The sequence below is a fragment of the Polypterus senegalus genome, chromosome 18 (genome assembly GCF_016835505.1).
Source record: "Polypterus senegalus isolate Bchr_013 chromosome 18, ASM1683550v1, whole genome shotgun sequence".
In the NCBI taxonomy this organism is placed as follows: Eukaryota; Metazoa; Chordata; class Cladistia; order Polypteriformes; family Polypteridae; genus Polypterus; species Polypterus senegalus.
The window spans coordinates 14,600,611-14,626,141 of record NC_053171.1 but is presented as its reverse complement, the minus strand read 5'-3'; the positions used below and the strand labels follow the sequence as shown (position 1 = coordinate 14,626,141).

The window sequence follows — 25,531 nt, the reverse complement described above, 5'->3', positions numbered from 1 at the left end:
TGACTATATATTTATTTATACACAAAAACGTTTTTTTCCTAAATTACAAATTGCAGAACATGTTTCTCATCTGTTAGCAATTGATACTCCATAATAAAAAAGCCCTCCATTTTTCAGTTTGGGGTCTGTGGGCACCTTTTTTCATAAATTATAATTTTAAATCAGAAAGTGAATGACCACCTTCATTTCTACATACTATATAATGATGCATTATGGATACCTTTAAAATGATTCTAAGTGGTGTTTTGTTTTTGAAATTTGTAGGTGTCTCTCAGCATTGTGAGGATAAACGTTGTCGAACTGTGCCAACTGTGAGCAGTAAAGCTACAGGAAAAGACAGGTTAACTGGCAGAGCAAGAAGGTACTGTATGCAGTGTCATTCAAAATGCATGGTGACTTAAGTTACAGTCCACCTTTTATTTTCAGTGACAGTTTTCTTTCAACTGTTACTTTAAAAAAATAGAATTTTGAAATTTTGTATTGCATTTGAAGGATTAGTTTCACAGTGAGAACGTAACAGTGGTTTAAAAAAGAGGGGCAAAGTAACCATGCTGTTTATCCACAAACTTTATCATTAAATACACAACAGCTAGATTACTATTTTATGGTACAGATCAGGCAGTGCCATATGTGATTCAGTGTATGTTAGAGGTTGACAGGGAAATGCAAAAGACTGGCTTCCTGTATTATGCTTTTTTTCTGCAGAAAGCAACACTTAAAAATGAACAATGGGTATGTCCTTGCAGCTGCTTTTTATCTGAATAGGCCTCTTTCATCTGAAGATACATGAAAAATATAGAGCCAGATACATTTGTTTAAAACACGCTGCTCTCATCCACAGCAATATGAACTCAGGCCATAGAATATAACTGATTTTACTGGTGTGATGCAGATTCCCATTGTTATGAGGATGTGTAAATAACACATGGAAAGGCAGAATTGTATTGTATACATCATTTTTGCATTGTTAATGCCTCACTAAGCCATTTACAAAATAGATTGGCCTAGATCACAGGGGATACTGTTAAAATGTGTCTTTTAAGTAAGGTGATTTATCTGCACACATTTTTCGAAGGGACCTGTTGAAGTTCAGTATGACGGATGGGATGGGAATGAAGCAAATTGGCCTCATTTCCTTCTGCACTGTTTTGTATTTTTTCTCACTCTTGTACTGCATCTGCTTAAAGACTGTCCTCCAGGTCGCTTAGAAAAAAAGAATTGTGAGATATTTTAAACTCGAGTGGCTCTAATCCAAACTCAAGCTTGCCCCAAAGAAAAATACTAAATTACAGTGTGCTGCTTATCCATTTGTGCTTCATCTAATAGAGAAATCACCGACAACTTTATCAAGGAAGATAAGGCATCAGTATCAAGGAGATTGAAGTTCGCGGTTAGCAAGCTCCCAGTAGACAGTGTAATTCCACTGGTTAGAGAACAGGTAGCATGAAACACTTTGGAGAACTTTAGAAATCATCATTGCAGAAAGTTGGAAACAGAATCTGTTATCACAGAAAAATCTGCAAGTGGAAGTTTTGGTCACCAGAGAAAGCGGGTATCATAACTTTTGGGAAATCCCTCACTAGTTCTGAAAGATGAGGTTTAAGGATCGTGGCAGAGATCTATTGGTGATTTGCTAGTAGGATACTCAGACAAAAATATCAAGAACCAAGATCAATAAGAAGAGTTTGTCGGGCAACACCAAACAAGAATGCATGCACAACATGCATTTCTGTTCATTTACACAAAGTTTGGATGCCTTCAGGACTGAGAGACAATCTTATTTAACATTGCCACCATACCATACCATAACAGTGTGTTCATTATGTGCCCAATGGCACATACAGTAGTGTTGTAGTGACCAAAACGTCTTTAGATTAAAAAGTGGCTCAAATGAAAAATTACAAAATGGTATTGAATGTGATTAAGCTGTTATATATATATAATACAATACAATTTATTTTTGTATATCCCAAAATCACACAAGAAGTGCCTCAATGGGCTTTAACAGGCCCTGCCTTTTGACAGCCCCGCAGCCTTGACTCTCTAAGAAGACGAGGAAAAACTCCTACTAGGGAAAAAATGGAAGAAACCTCGGGAAAGGCAGTTCAAAGGGTGACCCCTTTCCAGGTCAGTTGGGCGTGCAGTGGGTGTCAAAAAAGGGGGTCAATATAACACAATACACAGAACAGAACACAAGTAATTCTCAATACAGTATAAAAATATTACAAGTACGGAGCAGAATTTAACAATAGATGATATCACATAATATGATTTATAATATCAGTAAAATATATAAATATAAACAAATAAAACAAATGAGACACTTTTTGAACAATCCTGTCAGCAGTCATACAGAACATCTGAACCTTGTAGTTGCCATTCACCCCTTACTATACAGAGCTAAAATATGGGAAAAGTTTAAGGTTTCTTTATTTAGTCATGTTTAGTCATCTAATAACAGACAGAATGAAATAAAACAAATAGAAACAAGAAAGGTTAAGGTAAGACAGATAATACATATTTACACCAAAAAAAAAAGGTTACAGGATATATATCAAAGCCTTAATCATTATCTCCGATATTTCTTATTAAAAAGTCATATGGCACTAGGAAGAAAGGAGTTTCAGGAGCGATTTGTGTGGGTTTTCAAAGCGACTCTCCTTCCTGATTTACTGAACTTTAGTTTTACATGTAATGAGTGTCTGTCGTCAGTTGAGATGATTTCCAGTTTCTTTAACATGGCCCTCTGACATACACACGCACTAGTCAAATCATCCCCATCAGTCCCAATAACTTCAGCTGCACACTTTGTAATCTGCTGGAGCTTTATTGAGTTTTGGTGTGTCAGACTACTAAACCAGGCAATGGAACTGAAAGTGATGACAGACTGGATCAGACTGCGATAAAAGGACAACTTGAGGTCCTTGTCTACTTTAAATTGTTTGAGTTTATGGAGGAGAAATAAGCGCTGGTTGCACTTAGAGAATAGTTTTTTTGTATTTGTATTCCAGTTAAGATTGTTATCTAGGTTAGTTCCTAAGTATTTATATCCAGTCACTATTTCTACCTATTCTCCCAGAACTACAATGGGTGAACATACAGATTTCTGTCTCTTAAAATCAAATATCATTTCTTTGGTGTCTTTTACATTCAGAGTGAGAGTTTTTATTGCACCAGTTTACCATCCAGTCCACTTGATTTAGATGGTGGCTTTCATCCTCCCCAGATATGCGTCCTATGAGCCTGGTGTCATCAGCATACTTGTTAATGGAGCAGCGGTCATTGTTCTGTCTCAGGTCACTTGTGTACGGAGTAAACCGTAATGGTGATAAGACAGCACCCCTGCGGACCTCCTGTGTTTGAATAAATGACTATTTAAAAAGTGTCCTGTACTTTAACGGTCTGTGAACGATTTTAAAGAAAGTTCTGAATCCATAGTGTAATAAATGGGTTTACATTCATACTGTTTAATTTCCAAATCAGTATATGAGGCTGTATGGTGTTGAATGCTGAAGAAAAATCCAAAAAATAGAAAGGTGTAGATTTGTAATATAGCAAGCAGATAGGGAATCCATTCCTGGGAATTTGGGAATCCTGCATGTCATTCCCAGGAATCCAGGGTGCCCGGGATGACACAGTGCACGGGCATTTCACATGCGAACGGTTTTAGAATGACCAACACTTATTTTTAATAAAACTACTACAATATGTTGACACCAATAAAAGACTAACCTTATCTACAAGCAGTTCATGCTGTCATATAAATAGATGTATCTAGTTAGTTGCGGTATTAAGAGCATAGAAAGCACAACATGTCCAGCGTGCGGTTGTCCAGGTGAGAGAGCACCTTCGTGCAGAGTACACCAGCTGCTGAGAAAGCACGCTCTGCCTCCACTGAAGTAGGCGGCACAATCATCAGACACTGATACACTTGTTCTAAACAACGCCTGTGCTTGCCATTGCTCTGAAACACCGCCATTTCAGCTTTTACTGATGCATCCAGTTTCTTGTCATCATTCTGTGATGGCAAGTTTCTTGGCACAGATAATGCGGATGCAACAGACTGACGCATTGCAATTTCAAGTTGCTGTTCAAAGCTGTTCTCTGACAGACATCAATGAAGTCTGCCCCGTCCTGGCATTCGTGAGCTGCAGAGTACAGACTCCTCGCAGTCCACTGTGCTCAGTCTTAGTGGGAGCCAGGAGACTGACTGCTGCTGGTCTGTTGTTGACTGAATTAATTGGCAACACACCACACTGTGGGCCAAAATATTGTGCCACTTAATTATTTTCAACTAAAACTCTGTTATTTCTTGATCAATTTTTACACTTTTACACGCTATATATGCGAGCTTGGCCATTCCTAGTTTCCTTAGAATTACAGCAGTTATTCTGTACCTTGGAATCCAGTAGAGTTGTGATGCTGATCGTCCTCTGAGCTGAAGTGTGCTAATGTGGAATGCTAAAAATGCTTACTATTTTACGCCCAATTGTAACAGCATCTGCAACACTTTGCTATGCAAAAAGGCCCTCTGCTACTGCCAGCCTTGGGACTCCAGCATCATCAATGCATTTGATCATATTTTTGGTATCATTAATGCATTTCTTCAAGTTTTTGGTATTGTCTTGGACCACAATATGCACATAACTGTTCAGAATGGCCCAAATGCCAAGCATTTACTGAAATGCACTTGGTATTGAGTGGGAGTAATAATAAAGAGTAATAATTGAACTTTTGAATTGATCCATGGCTTAATAATCCCTGACATTATGTATAGTCATATACTGTTTATATTTATCTTTGCATGAACATTTTCAATTTATTCAGAGCAGTCATTGCTATTATTTCAACCTTTTGTTTCAGACATATATCAAAATGATAAATCATTGTCACCTCCTACAACATTGGCTTCATCTGCACCTTTTTACTGGAGGCCAGTATATGTTTACGCATATCTAAAATGGAACATTTAACTCTATCCAAGATGTCTCATTCTTCATAGCTTGTGTGGAAGGCAGTTCCCAGCTGTTCAGTAGTCTAAAAAATGTTTTAACATATGATAAAAAAGAACATAAAGTAGAGCAAATATTTGGGGTATCTTGTAGGTAATCCATTGCAGTTAATGTTGATGTTCTTGAAGTGGCACATGAGTACTGTACTGGCAGCAACTGTTGCAGGTAAGAGATGAGACTGGACTGTTTTCATCTGTGTCAAAAGACCACATGCCAGCCAAGTGGGAACCCTTTTATAGGATACTGTATACCAAAGTGGCAAGATATAGGTTGGAGTTACAGCTTTTTTTTTTCGATGGAAGAACCAGACATGTTGTTCTAAGCATTGGTCTCACCTCTTCCTATGTTCTCTTTAATTCTGTCTCTGTGACAATAGCAGGACATCCACACCCTTGACAATAGCTAGTTCATAAATATTTATAACATTTCAAAAATGTATATTGGCGGTATGTTAATGTAACTTTTACTTAAAAGAATAAGGGTATTGAAGTCTACGAGGGCTTATAAAAAGTATTTATGTCCTTGGAAGGTTTTAAATTTTATTTTTATAAAACGGTGAATCACAGTTTGGCTTTTTAACAGAAAAACACTTTTGAATGTCAAAGTGAAATCAGGGCTTGCATTTATCAAGCATTTCAGAATTCCTCATAGGAATTGCATTAAAAGTCTGACTAGGATAGGAATTTGTCCAACCTCAAAGTAAAACATAAGAATAAGTTATGAAGCATCCAACTCCCAGTCCTAGCAAGGTGTAGGAGGCCACATCTGAAAATGAATGATCTCATCATTTTATGGCACCACTTGATATAAATTAATACTGATTATCCATTCATTCATTATCCAACCTGGTATATCCTAACTACAGGGTCACGGGGGTCTGCTGGAGCCAATCCCAGCCAACACAGGGCACAAGGCAGGAAACAAACCCCAGGCAGGTTGCCAGCCCACTGCAGGGCGGACTGATGTTTTGTATTCTTCTGATACTAATGCTGAGGCTTCACTTCAAACATAATGATAATAATAATATTTAAAGCAGAAGACAAAGGAAAACATAATAAAGTAGGATATTGCACTAACCTGCATGTAATTGTTACCACATCATGAATAATACTGTAAGCAACACCAAGATGGAAACACACACACACAAATCAATAGTTATCCCAATAACGAGCATGTTTGTTGGCAATGAATGATCCACAGCTGTACTTCCAGAAGAATCACCTTCCTGCTATTATGGCACATGGGAAATGCATTGCAAAGTAACAGTTACTGAATCTAGCCACAGTTATTCCTGCACTGAATCTGCATTCACACTTTAACTGTTCCAGATAATCTTCCAGAGTTGCGTGACGTGCCTGTATGTCTCAGTGATGTCCCCTTATATTTTACAAGGCTCTATTCATTCAGTGCCCCAGAAGTCTCTGTCCAGCCTTGTTTAACCTTCCCACTTTATAAAGTATAAAGTGGCTATTGGTTGTGGAATGCAGAGCTCAGCATAAATTTCATTGTCAATCACTAATCCAGCCCAGCTGTCTTCGGGGTAGTGGTAGTATGCTGGACACTCCAACACAGTTTGCATCCATGACCACCTGTCTAGTGATACTTTGATATCGCTTGCAATGATCTTTATGGGATTTTGACAGTTGGCATTAATGCAGCTTTCTTTAACATTATCTCAGATGGAGTGATGGGCAAATGAATGTATAATCTGCATATTGCAGTAAGGGCATTCAAAGTCTGGTGCAAAATTCAAGAAATGGTTGGCTGTGACATACCAAAAACATTGCCATTGTAAGGATACCTTTTCCCTAGTGCAAAAAGCGTAACGTTACCAGCACTTTAATTTTGGCTGACAGTGCATGGCTTCTCTGCACAGATGGATTGATCATGTAATGTACAACAATATTATAATGTTACAAATAATACTCCACCGCAAATCATCTTTTTACAAGTTCATTGTTGTTCAGCATTTTCAAAACATTCTGCCTTTCCCGGAATGTGTGTATCGATCTCTGCCTGAACACCATCGTGCAGCTCCTAGTGAGTTAGGACAGCTCACAAGTCTTCCTAAATCCTGGTGATGTTAAGAGTAATTTCCTAAATTTCTAAGAGAAATTTGCATCACTCTGAGATTTTTGAGCCAGTTAAGACCGTCTTCCTACACTGAGATGTTTATTATTTATGGGCACAGATCTCTAACAGCCCAAGGGAACTAAACAAGGTCTTCAGAGTTCTCGACGTGGTTTTGGAGAATTCTTTCAGGTAATAGTGCATCACATATACTCTTGGAGCCTCATGTATAAACGGTGTGTACGCACAAAAATGTTGTGTACACCTATTTCCACGCTCACATTGTGATGTATAAAAACTAGATTTGGCGTAAAGCCACACACATTTTCACGCTAGCTCAATCTCTGGAGTACACAAGTTCTCCGCTCAGTTTTGCAAACTGGCCATGTTTTAATAACATGCTTTAATTTCTATCATCATGAAAATATCAAGTATATATCTTAGTATTTAAATTAATCAGAGATCTGTAATATCATGAATGTAATGGATTCTGTGTCCTGTCGGAGGAAGAGAAAGCACATAGTGATTCACACACACAGAGCACATAGAAGAACAAACAGAATACGAAACATTTAACGTGCTACTTTAGTTACGATGGTATTTGAGAAACTAGTAAGTTAAATGATCTAAAGATGAAGTTTATGATGTTCTACTTTAATGACAAAATGAACTATGTGATTAAAGTTGACATTTCATGCTTTTTTCCCCCACTGTGTACCTATTTTTTTTTTCTATTCTCTGTACCCTAATAAGCTTTCATTTGACACTCAAGACGGTTGACTACGACTCGCCTTTTCATGGAAACTTTGATATCTGACAACTTTCGGGCACTGTACAACTTTGTGAACTTGAGCTTTTGAGTTTCTCCAACACTCTGTCACTCGATCAACTTCCTTTTGTTGTTTATACCACTGTTTAACCAACAAATAGTACATTTTTCTTTGCCTCCACTTGGTATTCACTGAAATTCTTCTATTTTCCCTCATGCTTTTGCCATTGTCTTTTCACAGAACACTGAGCTTAAGGGATATTTATATTAATTTGCATATTCAAAGAGGTGTAATTCTGGGAGGAGTTGGGGAGTGGCGGCAAACGTGTGCACATGCATTACTTTTCACGCTGACCAGGATTTATCTAGCGTAAGAACGTGGAAGTTGGCGTACGCACACGTTTATGCATCTGGATTTTTTTGTGCGTATACACATTTCCTCATTTGTCCGTACGCCATGTTTTAGTGTGAATTCTACGTACGGCATTATGCATGAGGCCCCAGGAGGCTAGTGAAAATAACGAAGCAGTGTAATCAAGAAAGTAAACAGGAATGTTCCTGTAAATCACAAAGTGTCATGGGAATATGAAACAAACTCCTTTGGCATTTAGCTAAATCAATGTGGGTTTTTAAAAGCTGTTTAAATCTAGACAATGTAATCATTAGATAACAAAACAAGCTGAAATGTATCATGTACTTTCTAATTCTAATTGCTGACAAATAAAATGTGATTATAGTTGCTGAAAATGTCATGTGCCGAGTTTGTGTCTTATTTTTGGGGATATTACTTTACCATTTAGTGTTTGTTTCGCAGTTGTTCTTGCACCTTCATGTTTTTTTTTTTTTTACATCTTAATATCACAGACTTATACAAGTGTAAATTGCCTGTGATCAAGTGTGATTTATTATCTCACCTTTGGATACAAACCAAAATCCAGTGACTCATTTTTGTTTCATAAATATGAGTTTGAATCTGTTGCTCTGTTTTTTGTTTTCATTAATACTCAAGGACACATTAACAATGGTAAAAAAAATATCCAATATCTTTTAAAAGTAAAATTCAGATTGTAAAAAATAGCATGGAAACTGTTTGTGTTCTGGCATCTGTGTCATAACTACCATCACAGAATAGTCTGCCTTGCTTGAGGATGCTTACAGCGCTATCGGAGCTGTACATTATTGAAATTAACTCTGCAAGCCCAAAGGAGAGAATACTGGGCGACCATGTAACTCTGTAACATCTTATTCTTCTTAGCATGTGGTGTTCTCCATAGCATCTGATCATTATGCTTCAATGGGGATTCAGAGGTTTCTACAGCGGAGGGGAGTGGTGGCTCTGAGGCTAGAGATCTGGGCTGGCAATCGGAAGGTTGCCGGTTCAAATCATATAAATGCCAAAGGGGACTTTGCTCTGTTGGGCCCTTGAGCAAGGCCCTTAACCTACAATTGCTGAGCGCTTTGAGTAGTGAGAAAAGCGCTATATAAATGCAAAGAATTATTATTATTACAGTATCTCTGTCCAGTGGCTTTACCTCTAAATGGACGGCATTCTTTTTAAGTTGCATGTTTTTAATTTGCACTTATTTTTGGTATGAGTAGTTTCACAGTTCCTTGAAGTAAATTGTTAAATGTGAGTTCTAGAAATAGTGGCTGCTGATTGCTTATTTATACAGGGCTGACCTGCACAAGCTAATGGCCTGACAGAGGGATAGACTCATAAGTGATTTGAGCATTCGTTGATTACTTGAATGAGTAACTGCAAAAAAAAAAGAGAGAAAAACTGAGATACAAAATAATTTTTTATAATTGCTATTTGGCACTATGGCGATCATATTCTTGTGAATCCTTACCATTCTGTATTGCAGTGATGCCAAGAAAAGAACTTCATGCTTGCTAGACAATAGCTAAAAGCAATTAGTTTATTAGCAATGCAACCTTGTTTTTTTTTTTTTCTTTGTTGCTAGTAAATGCAGTTGATTTCTAATTATTTTTCCTTCAGATGTCTATAGGGACTGTCAGCGTTAAACTGTAGGAAGCCAGGCATAAATGTAGTCATGGTATGGTTGCGTAGAGCTGCAATTTATTTAGATAAAGGTCTGTTCAATCATCCAGACTCCTTTATTTTAAACTAGTTTGAGTCTCATCTTGTAATGTTTAGATTTTTTTATGGATTGACAGGAAATTTTCTTTTAATTATTTTTTGTTTTGTTTTATTTTTACCTTGAAGTATCATTTCACATAAAGAGTCAATTGTATTTATGTAGCATTGGCAGAGCTCAGCTGGCCCCAGCAAGGTCCTTGGAGGCCTTGTGTATTTTCTTCATTTCTGCATGAATGGATCTGGTGCTCAGGTGCAACTGATGAAATCTTCATAGACTGTGTATATTACATAAAAGAGGAGTCTGAAAGGTTATTGTATCATACTATTTAAATAGCACTAAGCAAGATATGTGTGCCTACATGTACAGTATGTGCACTTGTTTGGGTATTCATCTTGTAAAATCTAAACAGATCAGTTAACAAAGAGTTGGGGTATCAGCCAGTAACCCTGTTTTTATAAGGTTTTTGGAAAAAAAATCAAAAGAAAATGCACACAATGGTGCAGAGAAAAGAAAGATGCTACTGAGGTGGAGATCCATCTTCCTGACATGCTGGTTCTCAAAGAATGCTCACTTCTGGTGGCTTCTGGGTCTTTATGGTACCAACCTGGAAGGGGTGGGGTTTCGCGGGCAGAAGCAGAACTAGGTTACTCGTCCTTCAGCCAGTGAGCCTCTGAACTACTGAGGAAAGAGTAGATTTTAGGAACAGCACCGCCTCTCATCCCTGAGTGATATTGCCTACCTTTTTGGTGCCCTGAAGATGTCCCCTAAGCACACATGCTTGACAAGCTGAATTAGTGGTTACTGATGTTTGTCAAGATAATAAATTAAAGGGTGCATCAGCAGATTTCTGCATCGTTTATACAGTATCATCCTTTCCGCCATATCAAGTATCATTAAAAGAGCCTTCATTTTATTAAGCTATGCTTAAATTTTGAAGATGTTCTTTTAATATGTAACCCTCAATTACTGCAGTCTTTCAGTAGAAGACACTCCTGTGTCAATATGCTCAGACAACCTTACAAATTACCTTCTACTATACTTGTGAAATAGAACAAGAACTGGTGCATTTCCCATAATTTTGTTAATTTCAGCCTGTGTGGATGGTTAGATAGATAGATAGATAGACAGATATGAAAAGCACTATATGATAGTTAGATATGAAAGGTAATATATAATAGATAGATAGATAGATAGATATGAAAGGCACTATATAATAGCTAGATAGTATCAAAAATGGTGGCTTTATTGCGAATAAACCACACAGGAGGGATACACATGTAGGTACCATCTATAGGTGACATAAGTCCAAATGAGTTGAAAATTTCGTTCTAGCTGTGTTTTGAGTTTAAACGTTGCTACAGGCTACTAAGGCTATATTCAGACAGCAGTTAATTTTGGCTCATATCTTGATTTTTTTGTTACAATTCATTTTCCAGCAATTCAAATACATTGTGACTAAGTAGCAATATCTATCCTAAATCTGGTAAATTAATTAAAAGACAGATGTATCCTAATAAAGTTGGTAAAGTCATCCCTGATGGAGGATCACAGGAATCATGGGAAAGAGGGGTCCTTTCATCGGAGCAACGTTTCAGCCGTGGCATGGCCAAATGGGGAGGCAGCTAGATGGATGAGGTCTCCAGGACTCTTAAAAATATCCAAACCTAATTATGTCATATCATCTACCGTTAAACCGTACTTCTAAAATTTTTATTATTATGCTGTCTTAAGGAATTGTTCTGTTCTGTGTATTGTATTGTATTGACCCCCTACTTTTGACACCCACTGCACGCCCAACCTACCTGGAAAGGGGTCTCTCTTTGAACTGCCTTTCCCGAGGTTTCTTCCATTTTTCCCTAAAAGGTTTTTTGGGAGTTTTTCCTTGTCTTCTCAGAGAGTCAATGCTGGGGGGCTGTCAAAAGGCAGGGCCTGTTAAAGTCCATTGCGGCACTTCCTGTGTGATTTTGGGCTATACAAAAATAAACTGTATTGTATTGTATTGTATCCTAATAACAAAACCAATAATACCTGCAATATGCCAGCTGCTGACATGCTGACTTCGAATTGTTTCCAGCATAGGACGTCTGTGAATTCATCAGCTCATGATGGCAAGTTTTCAATGACCTTATAATTTTTGTCTGGTTTAAATGAAAATATTGAACTTTTGACTTTTCTTCAGAGCTCATACCCTGCAGTCCTAGAATTAGTCTAGTAGCTCATCTCTGAGTATTGATATTTTTTTTTTTTGGTAGTATGAAGACCCAAATTGCACATAATACTTTAAATAAGAACTCACATGGAAGTTATACTGTTTAAGCATAACCTGGTTTGGGTTTTCCTTCACATGGTATAAACAAACTTTCTATTGGTATTCATAATCCTATATTTTGTCTGGTTGTGGACAGTGACAAAGGCACTACTGCTCGTAAGTCTTATATGGTGTATTGTCAAGTTTCAGATCTCCCCATTATGTAATAACATTTAATATTTACTAGCTACTGTATGTGTAAAACCTTATATTTACATAAAATTTTACCTGCCATATACAGTATCTGCCCCAATCTGAATTCCATCTAGGTCCTTCTGTAATTATATTGCCGACTCTAAGGCATCCCACCATTCCCTATAGTTTTGCATCATCTTCATAATGAATTAGTTTGCTACCTACATTCTTATCTTTGTTATTTATATTAATTAAAAACAGCAATGATCAAAAGCACTGATGCTTGTGGGACCTCACATTTAACATCATCTAATTTGGGAAAGTTCCTCTAACCGTAGATCTTTTGCAACAATTTACACTGAAGGCCTTGAGTTTCTGTTTCATTTAGTTTGCTCTTTCGCTTCTCCCATGGTAGCCTGTAAAAATATTTTTTGAAAATTGAGTGTTATAATCGGAATAATGTGTAAACTGGAAGTGTGTTCAAACAGGATTGAGCTTTTCAACTGTAAATAGGGCTCTTGACCACCGGATAAGGGAGAGAGGCTGATCTTCAATTCAAAGCCTTCATCCTGTTTGAACATTAGTCCTGTTCATTCCTTACTTGATTTGTCCAGAATTATTTATTTAACAATATTTTAGCAAAACAAGGCATACTCTTTGGGTATTGTGAGCATACAACAGTATAAGTGACACGTGAATTATGCAATACAAGTAAACTTGAGATTTCTTTCACAGAAGCTTTAGTATCATTTGCTGTTGTTCAGTATTGGCTCCCTGTGGGCCTCTATTGTCCCTATTCTCCATGAAAATGTGAAATTACATTTTTTTCTTAAAACTCACTAAAAAAACAACACAGGATATGTAACAGATTTTAAAACAATATATGAATAAAAATTTTAATTTTATGGGGGATATTGCTTAATATTCCCTTTAGGTACGGCAAGATTTCTAGTTTAATCGTGGGTTTAGACTTTAGAAGACCTTTCCACTGTCAGAAAGATAGCATTGTTGTTTGAGATCTCCGTCAAATCTGTTTGGCTCTTATCATTGTAGAATTTAGCTGATGTAGTGTGATTAAATATCTGAGTTCCTGAATAACTAATATTTATTAATTCTGTTTCATTGTAATGAGCCTAATTTCATCAGTTACTGTTGGTTACAATAGTTGAATTAAATTTTATTCAGGCAAACTATATGATCGTCGTTCATCATCCATCCATCCAATATCCAACCCACTATATCCTAACTACAGGGTCACAGGGGTCTGCTGGAGCCAATCCCAGCCAACACAGGGCGCAAGGCAGGAAACAGACCCTGGGCAGGGCGCCAGCCCACCGCAGGGCACACACACTAGGGAAAATTTTAGTATCGCCAATGCACCTAAACTGCATGTCTTTGGACTGTGGGAGGAAACCCACGCAGACACTGGGAGAACAAGCAAACTCCACACAGGGAGGACCTGGGAAGTGACCCCGGGTCTTGTTGTTCATTATTTGGTAAAAATTTGAAGATATTTGTATTCCCCAATGCGTTATTATTTTTACCCTGTGCTGAATACCTTAGCAGCTGAGATCCTCAGAGAAAAGTCAAGTCAAGTCAAGTTAGGGAGCATGCACTGGTACAGTGCATTGCTGCACCCACTGAACAACAAAACAACTCGGGATCCCAGTTGGCAACCCCCCAGGCAGACGCATGGTCCAGTCCCACCCTCCAGAAATGACCCTCTATCTGCCGCAGCCAGGTGTTACGTGGGCAACCACTTGGCCTGGTCCAGCCACTCGGGTCCCTAACAATGAGGATCTTACTAGCCGGATCACTCTCGGGAAACTCGCCACATGGCCGTAGTGCCGTAACTGACACTCCCTCACAATGCAAGTAATGTGCCTCATTCAGGACTCCATGAGCAAAACAAAGTCAAACCAATGGTACCCAAGGATTTTCTGGAGAGACGCAGTACCAAAGGAGTCCAGTCTTTGTCTCAGGTCACTGGATAGCGTCCATGTCTCGCAACCATATATCAAGCCAGGAAGCACCAGGACTCTAAAGACTTGGACCTTCGTCCTTTTGCAAATATCGTGAGCGCCACACACCCCTTTCCAGCGACCTCATGACCCTCCGTGCTCTCCCAATCCGTCTACTGACTTCATTGGAAGAATCACCAGAGACATGAATGTCACTGCCAAGGTAAATCAACCTCTCAATGAGGTCGACATTCTCTGGAGATAGACACACTGCTGATGGCCGTGCCCAAGAGGTCATTAAAGGCCTGGATGTTGGCTTTTATCAGGACACTCGCAAGCTCAGACACTCTGGAGAGCTCGCCGGGATCCCTTGTTGTTTCGTCGTGTAGTGGGTGCGGCAACGCACTGTACCAGTGCATGCTCCCTAACTTTACTTTTTGGTAAATTTTACATGTGCACAAGTAAGCCAGGGGACTAGATAAAGTAATTTGACCTAAAAAAGTCAATTGAACGTATACAGTAGGTTTCCAATTAGATCCATCATGCAGATTCAGTTATAGCTTCATCGAATAAATCTCGGAGGTGTGCCTTGATTATCCTTTCTTTTTGGTTACAAGTGATAACTGAAATCCAGGTATTGCAAGGTAACATCAACATAGCCTTATGAATTTATGATAGTGAATGCACAAGCTTGCCCTCCGGTGAATGACTGGCCTATTGCTGATGGAGTAATTCTGACAGTTTTCTAGGCCATCTTGAACTGAAAAAAGCTGATTTATGCATACATGACTGTTGCATATTTATTTCTGTCCTGTAATTCATAAAACGTAGATCATTACTTTAAAAAGTTATACAGTATTTGCTGGATGCATGCATCGACACTAAAGAATTGACAAGTTTTTTTTTATAATGGGGGAAAATATTCTATTGAATGTCAAATTGCATTATTGTTTCTATGTATTTTTCACATGTGCCTAATCATAATTGTTTTAATGTGCAGTTGTTGGTATTTATAAAAAAAAAATTAACCACCCTTAAAATAAAATTACAAATTTAAGGTACTTGTGTTAATATATTTTTTATCTATCATGCTTTGCTATTTATGGTGTTCATCTTTTATGAGTATAAAAAAATGTTCTCAACTTGCATAACTTCCATGTTTATTATGTGGGCTTCTTATTTTTCAGATGGGATTCTAGAACAGAAGAGGAGTTTTTGGAGGTAATTGTTTTACTATTTGCCATCTGTGTTAGGTGGTTCTTCTCAGTAACAGAATATCTCCAGAGAGTCCTAACTGAGTCATAAAGGATTCATTTCCTATTGAGCAGAACAGTAAGTGACATACAGTAAGAGAGTCTGAAAGTCCTAGGCTTTTAAAACAATACTAGGTGATTGGCACTAATTTAAAACAACAGAGGATCCTCGTGTCCAGTAATTGGATTTATAACCAGTGCAGAAATAATACTAGGGCAGATATGTTGTACAATCCTACCCTTTTATTTTGGGTCCAGCCTTACACCAGAGCACAATATGCAGATACAGGAAACAAACACTAATCACTTAACAGAATATAACAGGAAACTATGGGGCTGTCCTTTTTATATAACCCTTTATATAATATCAGAAAAAGTCCTTGTGGACTATATTCGAGAAAGTGTGGATTATGACTGGGAAAGAATGGTAACAGATAATAAAAACAGTAAATAAGGGCTGTGGCACCTAAATGGGACATCAACTGGAATAAAGAAACTCCAGATGAAATATGCAAGACCTAGACAGCTGCTCAAGCCTCACAGCTAATGTTCCTCTGCTGAATAAAGAAAGATCTTTGCATCTTTAGGGGTAGGCAGTGTTTCCTAGTTATGCCACATTGTATTATTGTGGGATTCATATTTTTGGGAGTTTGAATTTACCTCGGTGATATGGAAAATGTATCCAGTGGGTAAATTAAAACAATCACTAAGACACCAGTGTAGTTAGAACTGCACATAATTTACTACATTAGACATTTCACGTGGAGTTTGCATGTTCCCCTCGTGTCTGCGTGGGTTTCCTCCGAGTGCTCCGGTTTCCTCCCACAGTCCAAACACATGAAGGTTAGGTGCATTGGCGATCCTAAATCCTAAGCTACCAAGTAGTGTGGTAGACAGTAAGACATTAGGGACTTTCAAAACTCGACTTGATGTTTTCTTGGAGGAAATAAGTGGATAGGACTGGCAAGATTTGTTGGGCTGAATGGCCTGTTCTCATCTAGAGTGTTCTAATGTTGTAAATTGTCCCTAGTGTGTGCTTGGTGTGTGGGTGTGTGTGCCCTGCGGTGGGCTGGTGCCCTGCGTGGGGATTTGTTCCTGCCTTGTGCCCTCTGCTGGCTGGGATTGGCTCCAGCAGACCCTCATGACCCTGTGATGGGATATAGCGGTTTGGAGAATGACTGACATGACTGGCATTTCAAGGGCACAAGGAAGATGTGATGTAATTGACTCTAATCAAGACAATGTTTTTAAATTACTTTGTTTTTAGTATTTTAAATTTCTGAATACAAGAAGCGTATGTGCTGTTGTTCTGTAACAGAAGCATGATGCATGAGTAATAGAAATGAACTTGGATTTTCTCTGGTTACCATATTAGAATGTATTTGTTTTTTTTTATAGTAGTATGTGAGTAAAAGTAAAGCTGCAATAACACAGTATACATTTGTGAGGAAAAAGCATGTGAGTCCTTTAGAATTTTTGGGTTCTTGAAAGAATGGTTCACAAAACATGGTCTGAACTTTGTCTAAGGCAGGGGTGCCCAATGCGTCGATCGCATCGACCGGTAGATCACAAAGGTAGTGCAGGTAGATCGCGTTGCATTCAAAAAAAATTTTTTTTAAACGTTAGTCTATCATATATCCTCCCTATGGCATTTGCCACTTGATTGACATACAGGGCGGCCAGTCTGAGATCTCTTTACTTCTAACACACTGGTCATCCCGCACATACGATCAAACGTGCGAGCTACTGCAAAACTCTGGCTGTGATCTAGTTAGCCTTCCAATTTATATCGGCTAAAGAAGGCATTTAAAAAATAATTTGTTTGGGGAGGGTATGGGCTGGATGTGGAATTGGAAGAGTTTTTATGTTTCTCACACTGTCACAATCGAAGTGCGTTGGTCTGACGTCCAAGGTTCAATCCCCGATGAGGGGTGCAGTGGGGTGTGTACGCCTGATGAGCCCAAAATAGGGCGAAACACGTGTCGCGTACTCTTTGCATTATTTGACAGTAAACTACGTAACATTCTATGATCTGCTTCTCGCAACTGAGAGGGCACCCATGGCGGATGTTTGCCGACTTGCAGACCAACTACATGCGTTACCTGGTAGATGTAGGTAGATCATTTCGACCTGGTCATTTTAAAAGTAGCACGCAAGCCGAAAAAGTGTGTGCACCCCTGGTCTAAGTCATAATCAAATATAACAGAGTTTCCTTAAACAAGTGGCCCACACCGAATTGTACATTCTTGTATCTTTATTGATCCTACAGTTTAAACATTGCAGGTCTAGACAGGAAAGAAGGTACGTGAGAGCCTCGGAAAGAGGAGTCAAGTGCTCCATTCAGTGAAATAATATTCAGATATAGATTTTAGTAGTCTCCTCCTATAAAAGAAAACGTTTGTGAAGATATTACAAATTTAGCAGAAAATAAGTGATGATAAGACATACCTGTAATTGTGGTACTGGTTTGTTTTCTACCACAACTCTCCTTTATTGGTAGTTTTCCCTACTGGAAGCTCAGTCTCAGCTGTTGATCTTGGATAAGCCAAAATATAATGTATGACTAACACAAATGAGTTTATCAACCCCCCAGGCTTATTGTTTACAATGACAAATATCTTACAGTAAAAATGTTACATAAAAAAGGTTGAAAGCATTTAATCTACAAAGTATTTTCTAATCCAACAAGTGTAATTTAGAACATTAAGAAAACACATGTGTGCACGTAGTGAGCCTCTAGGCACTGTGGTATATACTGTACAAGTGTTTTTACAGCTCGCATGCTGCCACGTAGAAGCTGTCATGATAAAGTAAATATTGGAATTTTTGCAGATAAAAGGAAGGCCTGACGTATGTGAAGAGGAAAGCTCTGTTGAATATCCAGAAATGTACAAAAATCTCCAGGGCTACCACCTTGATACTGAGTTTAAAAATAAGAAAAATCCTAAAGTAAAATCTGCAAAGCTACTGAGAGTAACAGTCGCCAATGATACAACACTCAAAGACAGATCAGTTGAGATAGCAGAAGATCCCAGAGAGAAATCTTACCAAAATGTATCTTGCAGAGGCTCTGAGTCACCAGATGTCCATGTGTCCTCCGAGGAGCAGGAGTATGTCAAATGTGATGAACAGGTAGATTCCGAAGTGGAAACAGAGAAGACATTTTTACATGAAACTCATGCCAGTCTTCGCCAAAATGATGATGTATGGGACTTGCCAAGTGTTGAATCACAAAGCAAAGCTGATGATTTAAATGGTACTGATGAAATGGTGGACCTACAGACTGAGACAGACCCTGTTATAGATAGCAGTGCTACTCATCTAGCACACTGTCTTCCTCAGCAGAATGAGGTCACACTTGAGCACAAGTGCAAAAATGATCCTGTCAATATCGCAGAGACAAATCAAGCAGAAATCAAGACTTGTGACTTAAAAGAAGATCTGATGGAGCAGAGCCCAGTCTTGAGCCATCCAGAAGAGCTGTCAGCTGAGGAAGGCAAGATGAACAAGGATCTGAAACTTTCAGGTAAGTCATAGTCTCGTCAATAAGACTTTAGCCTGAAGCAACCAACATAAATCAGAGAAGTGAATTACTGTACAGTGTAAATTTCTTTGTTTATTAACAGTATGTTTTAATATATGTACTAATGGCATGTCTGGGGGCTTTGTTGATTTCAAAACCTGACTTCACCTCTGTTGCCTGTTCAAAAAGATCTGCTAAACTTAAAATACCCCAGTGGCTCAGTCCCAGCATAAATGGATTCAACTTCAGAATAACACAATACTTTTACGTATATTCATTTTGAAAATTATGACATAACAAATGCAGTCTTCCAGCGTGGACATGTTATCTGTATGGCAAACTGTCTTTTACTGTCTGGAAGCTGCATAGTAAATTTATGTTGGCCTGCTTTTTTAACTGGTGCTGCTCAAAACATATTGCTTTGGAAATTACAGTAAATGTTCACAGTCAAATCTTATGGTAAATCAGTGATATTTTTCAAAATAGGCATTTAAGATGAAATACAAATTATTTAAAAAATAAAACAAAACATACTGTACAGTCTGTGGTGGGCTGGCACCCTGCCCGGGGATTTTGTTCCTCCCTTGCACCCTGCGTTGACTGGGATTGGTTCCAGCAGACCCCTGTGACCCTGTGTTAGGATATAGCGGGTTGGATGATGCATGGATGGATACTGTACAATGCTAGCCATGGGAAATATTATAATTAGTCTTATTTGACAAGAGGCCTTAACATCTTCTTTAAATTAAAAAAGCATGACACTTTTCATTCTCTGTATCCTCCTGCTAGATTAGTCATTTTTAGGGTACCCAAAAGACCCACCTAAATGGAGTCTAGCCACTTACCCTCTGTATTGTTCCCACGTTTCCATATTCCAGCCTCTCTAATACAAGAGAACACACTGCTGAGATCATTAGCCACTGTCACTATCCCTGATTGCCCACATGTGGCTTGCACATGTCAAATTACTAAACTTAGTAATTTCAATTAAGTAGTATAATAAATTAGGGGACATCCTGTAGCTTCCTTTGCCACCCTGTGGCTCTGTTGATATTGAAAATCAGTCATATAATCTACATCTTCAGTTTGCAGTAGAAGGGATCTTTCATGACTGCCGTAAATGGATAGCATAGTAGTTTAATATTTTATTAAACATATATGTTGTATATGGAATATATATGTTACTGGCAATGAATTAAAGGCAGGCATTGTATTGAATGCCTAGGCAATATATAGAGTGCAGAAAATTGGACGACAAAGTATGAAACGATTAACATTTCACACATTTCCTAGGCATTCTATGCAATGCCAAAAGACAAACCAGCAAAGTATAAAATACAACAAGTAAGTTCATATTTTATTTTCTCTTGTTTTCCTCAATAAGAAAGTCCTATACTTTTGTTGTGCATTTCTTTCTTTTTCATATACATCTTTTCAATAAAAGCCTTTCCATGACTCTCTTTTAATACTTTGCCTAAATAGCTTTTGTCATTCTGTATGATGCCTAGGTATTACATACAATGCCTAGGGAAAGTATATCCATTGTGACAGATCGGGGACGCTAGCGCTCCCTTGAACCCTTGTCCAATACGCCAGACACCAGATAAACGTCCAAATGTTGACTTTATTCAAACTGCACATTGCACAAAGCGTCCTCTTCACCACAATACTCATTCAATAATCACTACAATAAACTCTCCTCCACTCCCAGACGCGTTGCCACCCTTCCACCCAGCTCAGCTCGCCACAGTCCTTTTATATTCCCTGATCCAGAACTGTTCCGTTCCCCAGTCCATGTGACTCCTATCACTTTCGGGTTAGATCATAAGTCCTTTTCTTCACCCCGGAAACACATCATTCCCCTTGTCCATGTGACTCGGACGTACTTCCGGGGCATATGGCAAATAAACATCATTCCTCCCTGCAGCGTCTCCTAGTGGCCCCCATGGTATCCAGCAGGGCTGTGCATAAAGACTCCAATGTCCATGATGCCCTGCTGGTCTTCGGGGCACCTCCATACTGCAGGGAGGGCTCCACCTGACGGCGTCGGGGGTATTGGCCGGGATGAACGGCCGGCCATACACCACACCATCCATCCATTGTCCAACCCGCTCTATCCTAACTACAGGGTCACGGGGGGTCTGCTGGAGCCAAACCCAGCCAACACAGGGCACAAGGCAGGAAACAAACCCCGGGCAGGGCGCCCGCCCACCGCAGAGGGAAAGTATATATAATATTAAAATAATTTGGATATTTCATACCAAAAATGCCAGGCATTCTATATATTGCCTAGGCATTCTATACAATGCCTTCTTTTCATACATCACCAGTAACATATCTACAGCAAAGTGTTATGTGGCTACACTTGTGATCACCACCACACACAGATTATGTCTCACTCAGACAGGAGTTACTTTTGTCAGTTTCTTTTTTTGTTACAGAGCACTTACCTGTCAAGCGCACTGGATTGCTGTACAAGTCGTAGATTACAGTGCTCTATACTCGAGAAGAGCCCGTCAGTTACAAGGTCATAGTTAGACAACATAATTGTAGACCATGTCTGTCAGACACCAGTAGCATTATAACGGGTGAGCTTGAACACTGCAGTGCAAACCTTTCATTAAATTAAAGGGTACAACCTCTATCAATAGGATAGGGTGGTCAACCTGACACAAGACTCCATCAGTGACAACCATATAGGCTGGTGGAAATCAGTGCATTGGTCACAAATCATAAAATGGATGGCTTCATTAATACTATTTTTTATTATAAATTCTAAAAGTTTCTGAAAATATTCAATGGCATATTGTATAATACAGCAGAACACTGCATCTCCAGGGCGACTTGTGACTGGGTGATATTTAAGATGCTTAGTGCTTTAAAATACATCCGACTCTCTTGACTGTAGCATTATGCTTATTTTTATCTTCTTTTCTTAGAAGAGATTATTGATTCAAGTTGCTCCTTGATCAAGCCTGACTCTGGAGATGCATGAATTGCCTTTCACACCTGCGGTGTCAAGGTATGAATGAAATTAAGGAAAAGACAAGCTGACAACCTTATAAAAGCCACTTTTGGAAGCTGTTTATTTGCCTTACCAATTTTTGCTTGTAGAGCTGTATGCTAGATTTGGCCATGAAAACAGAAATGTTCTGAGAGCACATGCCCTGATTGATTCCCTGAGAGCAGCACATGCACTGGAAAGATAAAAGATGAATTTAATTTCCCCAGCAGCAGGGAAGGTGGTGGTGGGGCTGCTAACAGACTGTGTTGGTGCATCAGCAACTCATTACATAAGTAGTCTTCCATTGCTAAAAATGAGACTGTCATGCATGTATCATAATTAAGACTAATCTTCACTATACGCAGGCTTACAGGTGCTTTATGCTGACATTCATAGTGTATGCTTTGCAGCAAATATATATATATATACTGTTGGTTCATCATGGAGAGGTTGAGAATGAAAACATTGCTGACATAATTGATGTAAAAAATAAAAGTAGTTTAATTAGCAGCAATATTTACATAGCATTAAAAGTTTCCCGGTGACTGTCAAATTGAGTATTGCTTAGCCAATCACATTAACATTTCCATTATAAGATATAAAACGATTTTGTGCTGCTTTTTTTACTGTTTATGTAAGAAATGTGTATATTTCTTTGATTTTATCCACTTGAGGGTAATCATGATTGTCATTAGATCAAAAATATCAATAAGTGTGAGACACATAACAAATATTGTATGCCAAACTTCATCCAAAATTAGGCTTTGTAATAAGAGTTGGGGATACCACCCAGTGATCCCGTGTAATTGCAGGAAAAAAATGGTTTTTGAAAGTAACAATTGAAAGAATGTCTTTTCAGATGGGATTCCAGAACAGAACTGAATTACAGATGGCAGTGTTTCAGTTTTATGAATTCCAGGCAGGAAGGGGCAGGTCCAGGAGAGCGGAAAACGAAAGTGACGTGAGTGGTGGAAAATGGTAGTCAATCTTCCTTTCGGTAGAGGATGAGAAAAGGCATTAGACAACAGCACCAATCCCTGGCATGGCTGGAATTTACAATCATCAGAGCCCTTGACACTAGAATCCCTGAAGCCTACGAAAAAACTTGTACTCCTGGCCCACCTTAAATCCCTTCACACCTCTCCATCAGTGTCTTTTGTTTTGTAAATTTGTCGATCAACACAAGCAGCAAGCAGCCTGCTGTCCCATCCCCCACCTTGACAGAGCTCAACTCAGGCAAAAAGTTCTCACGAGAGGTTCCTAGAGTTGTAGAGGGTAAATAATACAGTATATCGTTATTTGGAATACATGCATTTCATGTGTGTTTTTCGTGTCTACAAAGATCTGGACAAGTGTAGGATGAAAGGAAATGCGAGGCAAGAAATGCTGAACGCATACCTAAAACAGAAACTTTTTCCATGTTATACTAATAATGACGTGAAGTGTATAATGTGTGAAGACTTTAGTCCAAATAACAAATAAAAACACATGCATTTATTCAAGAATATAACCAAAGAAAAAAAAAGCAATTGATCTACATGTTGCTGTCAATGCATTAAAAATCCAAGCTCAAATGTCAGTTGACTAGGAGTTTATATGTGTTCTTGAATGGTGCAGAGGTAAGAACCGCTACCTTATATCCCTAAGGTCATGGGATCAAGACCGGGTGCTCCATGTTTTGAGTAGTGAGCTGCTATTATTATTATTATTATTACTATATGTGGCCCACCAGGCTGGCACCGCCAGCTGAACCCGACACAGACACACGTGGAACACAAGTTCACGGCACACAAGTTTTTTTTATTTTTGCCTTGTGGGAAACGCCTTACCTGTTCCCCACAAGTACAACACAGTCCCTAGACAAGCACAGTACAATACCATACATCTCTTCCCTCTCTTTCTTTGTCCACCTTCACTGCTCCTCCGTCCAGCTTCGTCGCTCCTCCTCCCGACTCTTGCTACCCGAGTAGTGGCTGCTGGATCCTTTTATAATGCACGCAGAAGTACTCCAGGTGCTCGATTACTCATTTCCGGTAGCACTTCCGGGTGAGGAGGAAGAACTGCTCATAAGGACTCAGCAGCTCCTGCTGCAGCACCCCCTGGCGGAGCCTACGGATGCCAACAGGGCTGCACCATACTCCAACTCCCATGCAGCCCTGCGGAAGTCTGAGGCACTGCTGCAACCCAGGGGGTTTGCCATCTAGCGTCCCGGGGGAGGTAACGCTCTGGCCACACTTACTCCCCCAGTCCTTCCAAGAGCCTTGGCCGCACGCTACACTATAATATAATAAAAACATACAACATTTGAGTCTGTAACACCCAGTTTAAATTTTGACTACTTATAAAAGTTAGCGCTTGATTTTTTATTATTCAGTTTTATTCTGTCAGTGACGTTCACGTGGTACAACGATCTTGGCTCTCCCTCTCCGAGTTGATGGCATTTATCTCCATTCTTTTCACAAGAGCAGCGATGACCACAGTGAGTGCTGTGGCTGACACCTGCTTAGAACTATTTGTTGTACCAGCAATCAAAGATAAGATGTCCCATGACTGCTATCAGACTGGACAAAGACAGGACCGTAAAAACAGACAGCTTCTTCACAGCGCTTTCGCTTGGTAATAGACTGCTGCACCGCAACGGAACTCTATTGGCTCCATAAAGTAAAATGGGACTTCCACCTACAGCTATAGTCACTTTAGTATGCGAGCCATTCGCCACGCTAGTGTTTAGATCTGGCAGTGTCATGCTGATGCTGTATGCGCCCAAAAAGAAGAAGTCTTTGATTTCAGCCTGTAACAACCGGTGTCAAGTTTTGCTTCCTGTAAAAGACATCTTTGAAGGAATATAGGCAGACACACAAACTCTGGTGAATCATGTCTTCTGGGTATCTTGTTGTCACATTTTTTGTTATTCAGTTTTATTCTTGAATAAAAGCACACTTTGTTTCATTATACCTTTGTGAAAGTGTTTATTTCATATTCCAGTAACCACGTGAATGAAATCAGATCTTTCTCTGCCTCTCTTGCACATGCACATACACATATTTATATATGATAACGTCACTATTTGAAAACATTATGCCATGGAGTACAGGCAAGATTGACAAAAAGAACATGTTCAAATGACAACTCCCATTCAAATGGCATAGTGTTTTCAAATAGTGACGTTTTCATGTATGAATGTGTGTGTGTGTGCGTGCGCGAGAGAGGCAGAGACAGATTTGATCTCATTCAGGTGGTTACTGGAATATAAATGGGATGGGATACAGACTTTGCTATGCACTCCTACTGTAAATCATCTGAGATTACAGATTAAAAACAACAAAATAAATGTCTACTTGTTTGTGTGTTATTTTTGCTCTTTAAGAAATATATGATACTAGCCAACCCTTGG

The 25,531-nt window shown here is 39.0% G+C and overlaps 1 protein-coding gene across 2 annotated transcripts in view; it reads left to right on the top strand.

Annotated features, from left to right (window-relative positions):
• LOC120518780 (coiled-coil domain-containing protein 9B) overlaps positions 1-25,531 on the top strand; it is a 145,634-nt gene that overhangs the window by 109,580 nt on the left and 10,523 nt on the right. The window contains exons 9-12 of one of the 2 annotated variants that reach the window (XM_039741741.1): positions 265-361; positions 15,545-15,578; positions 18,443-19,136; positions 22,073-22,155. In XM_039741741.1, coding sequence (XP_039597675.1) covers positions 265-361; positions 15,545-15,578; positions 18,443-19,136; positions 22,073-22,128 — 881 coding nt within the window. In that variant the 3' untranslated portion in view covers positions 22,129-22,155. The remainder of the gene's footprint in view (positions 1-264; positions 362-15,544; positions 15,579-18,442; positions 19,137-22,072; positions 22,156-25,531) is intronic. The other variant, XM_039741742.1, reaches the window with a different exon arrangement.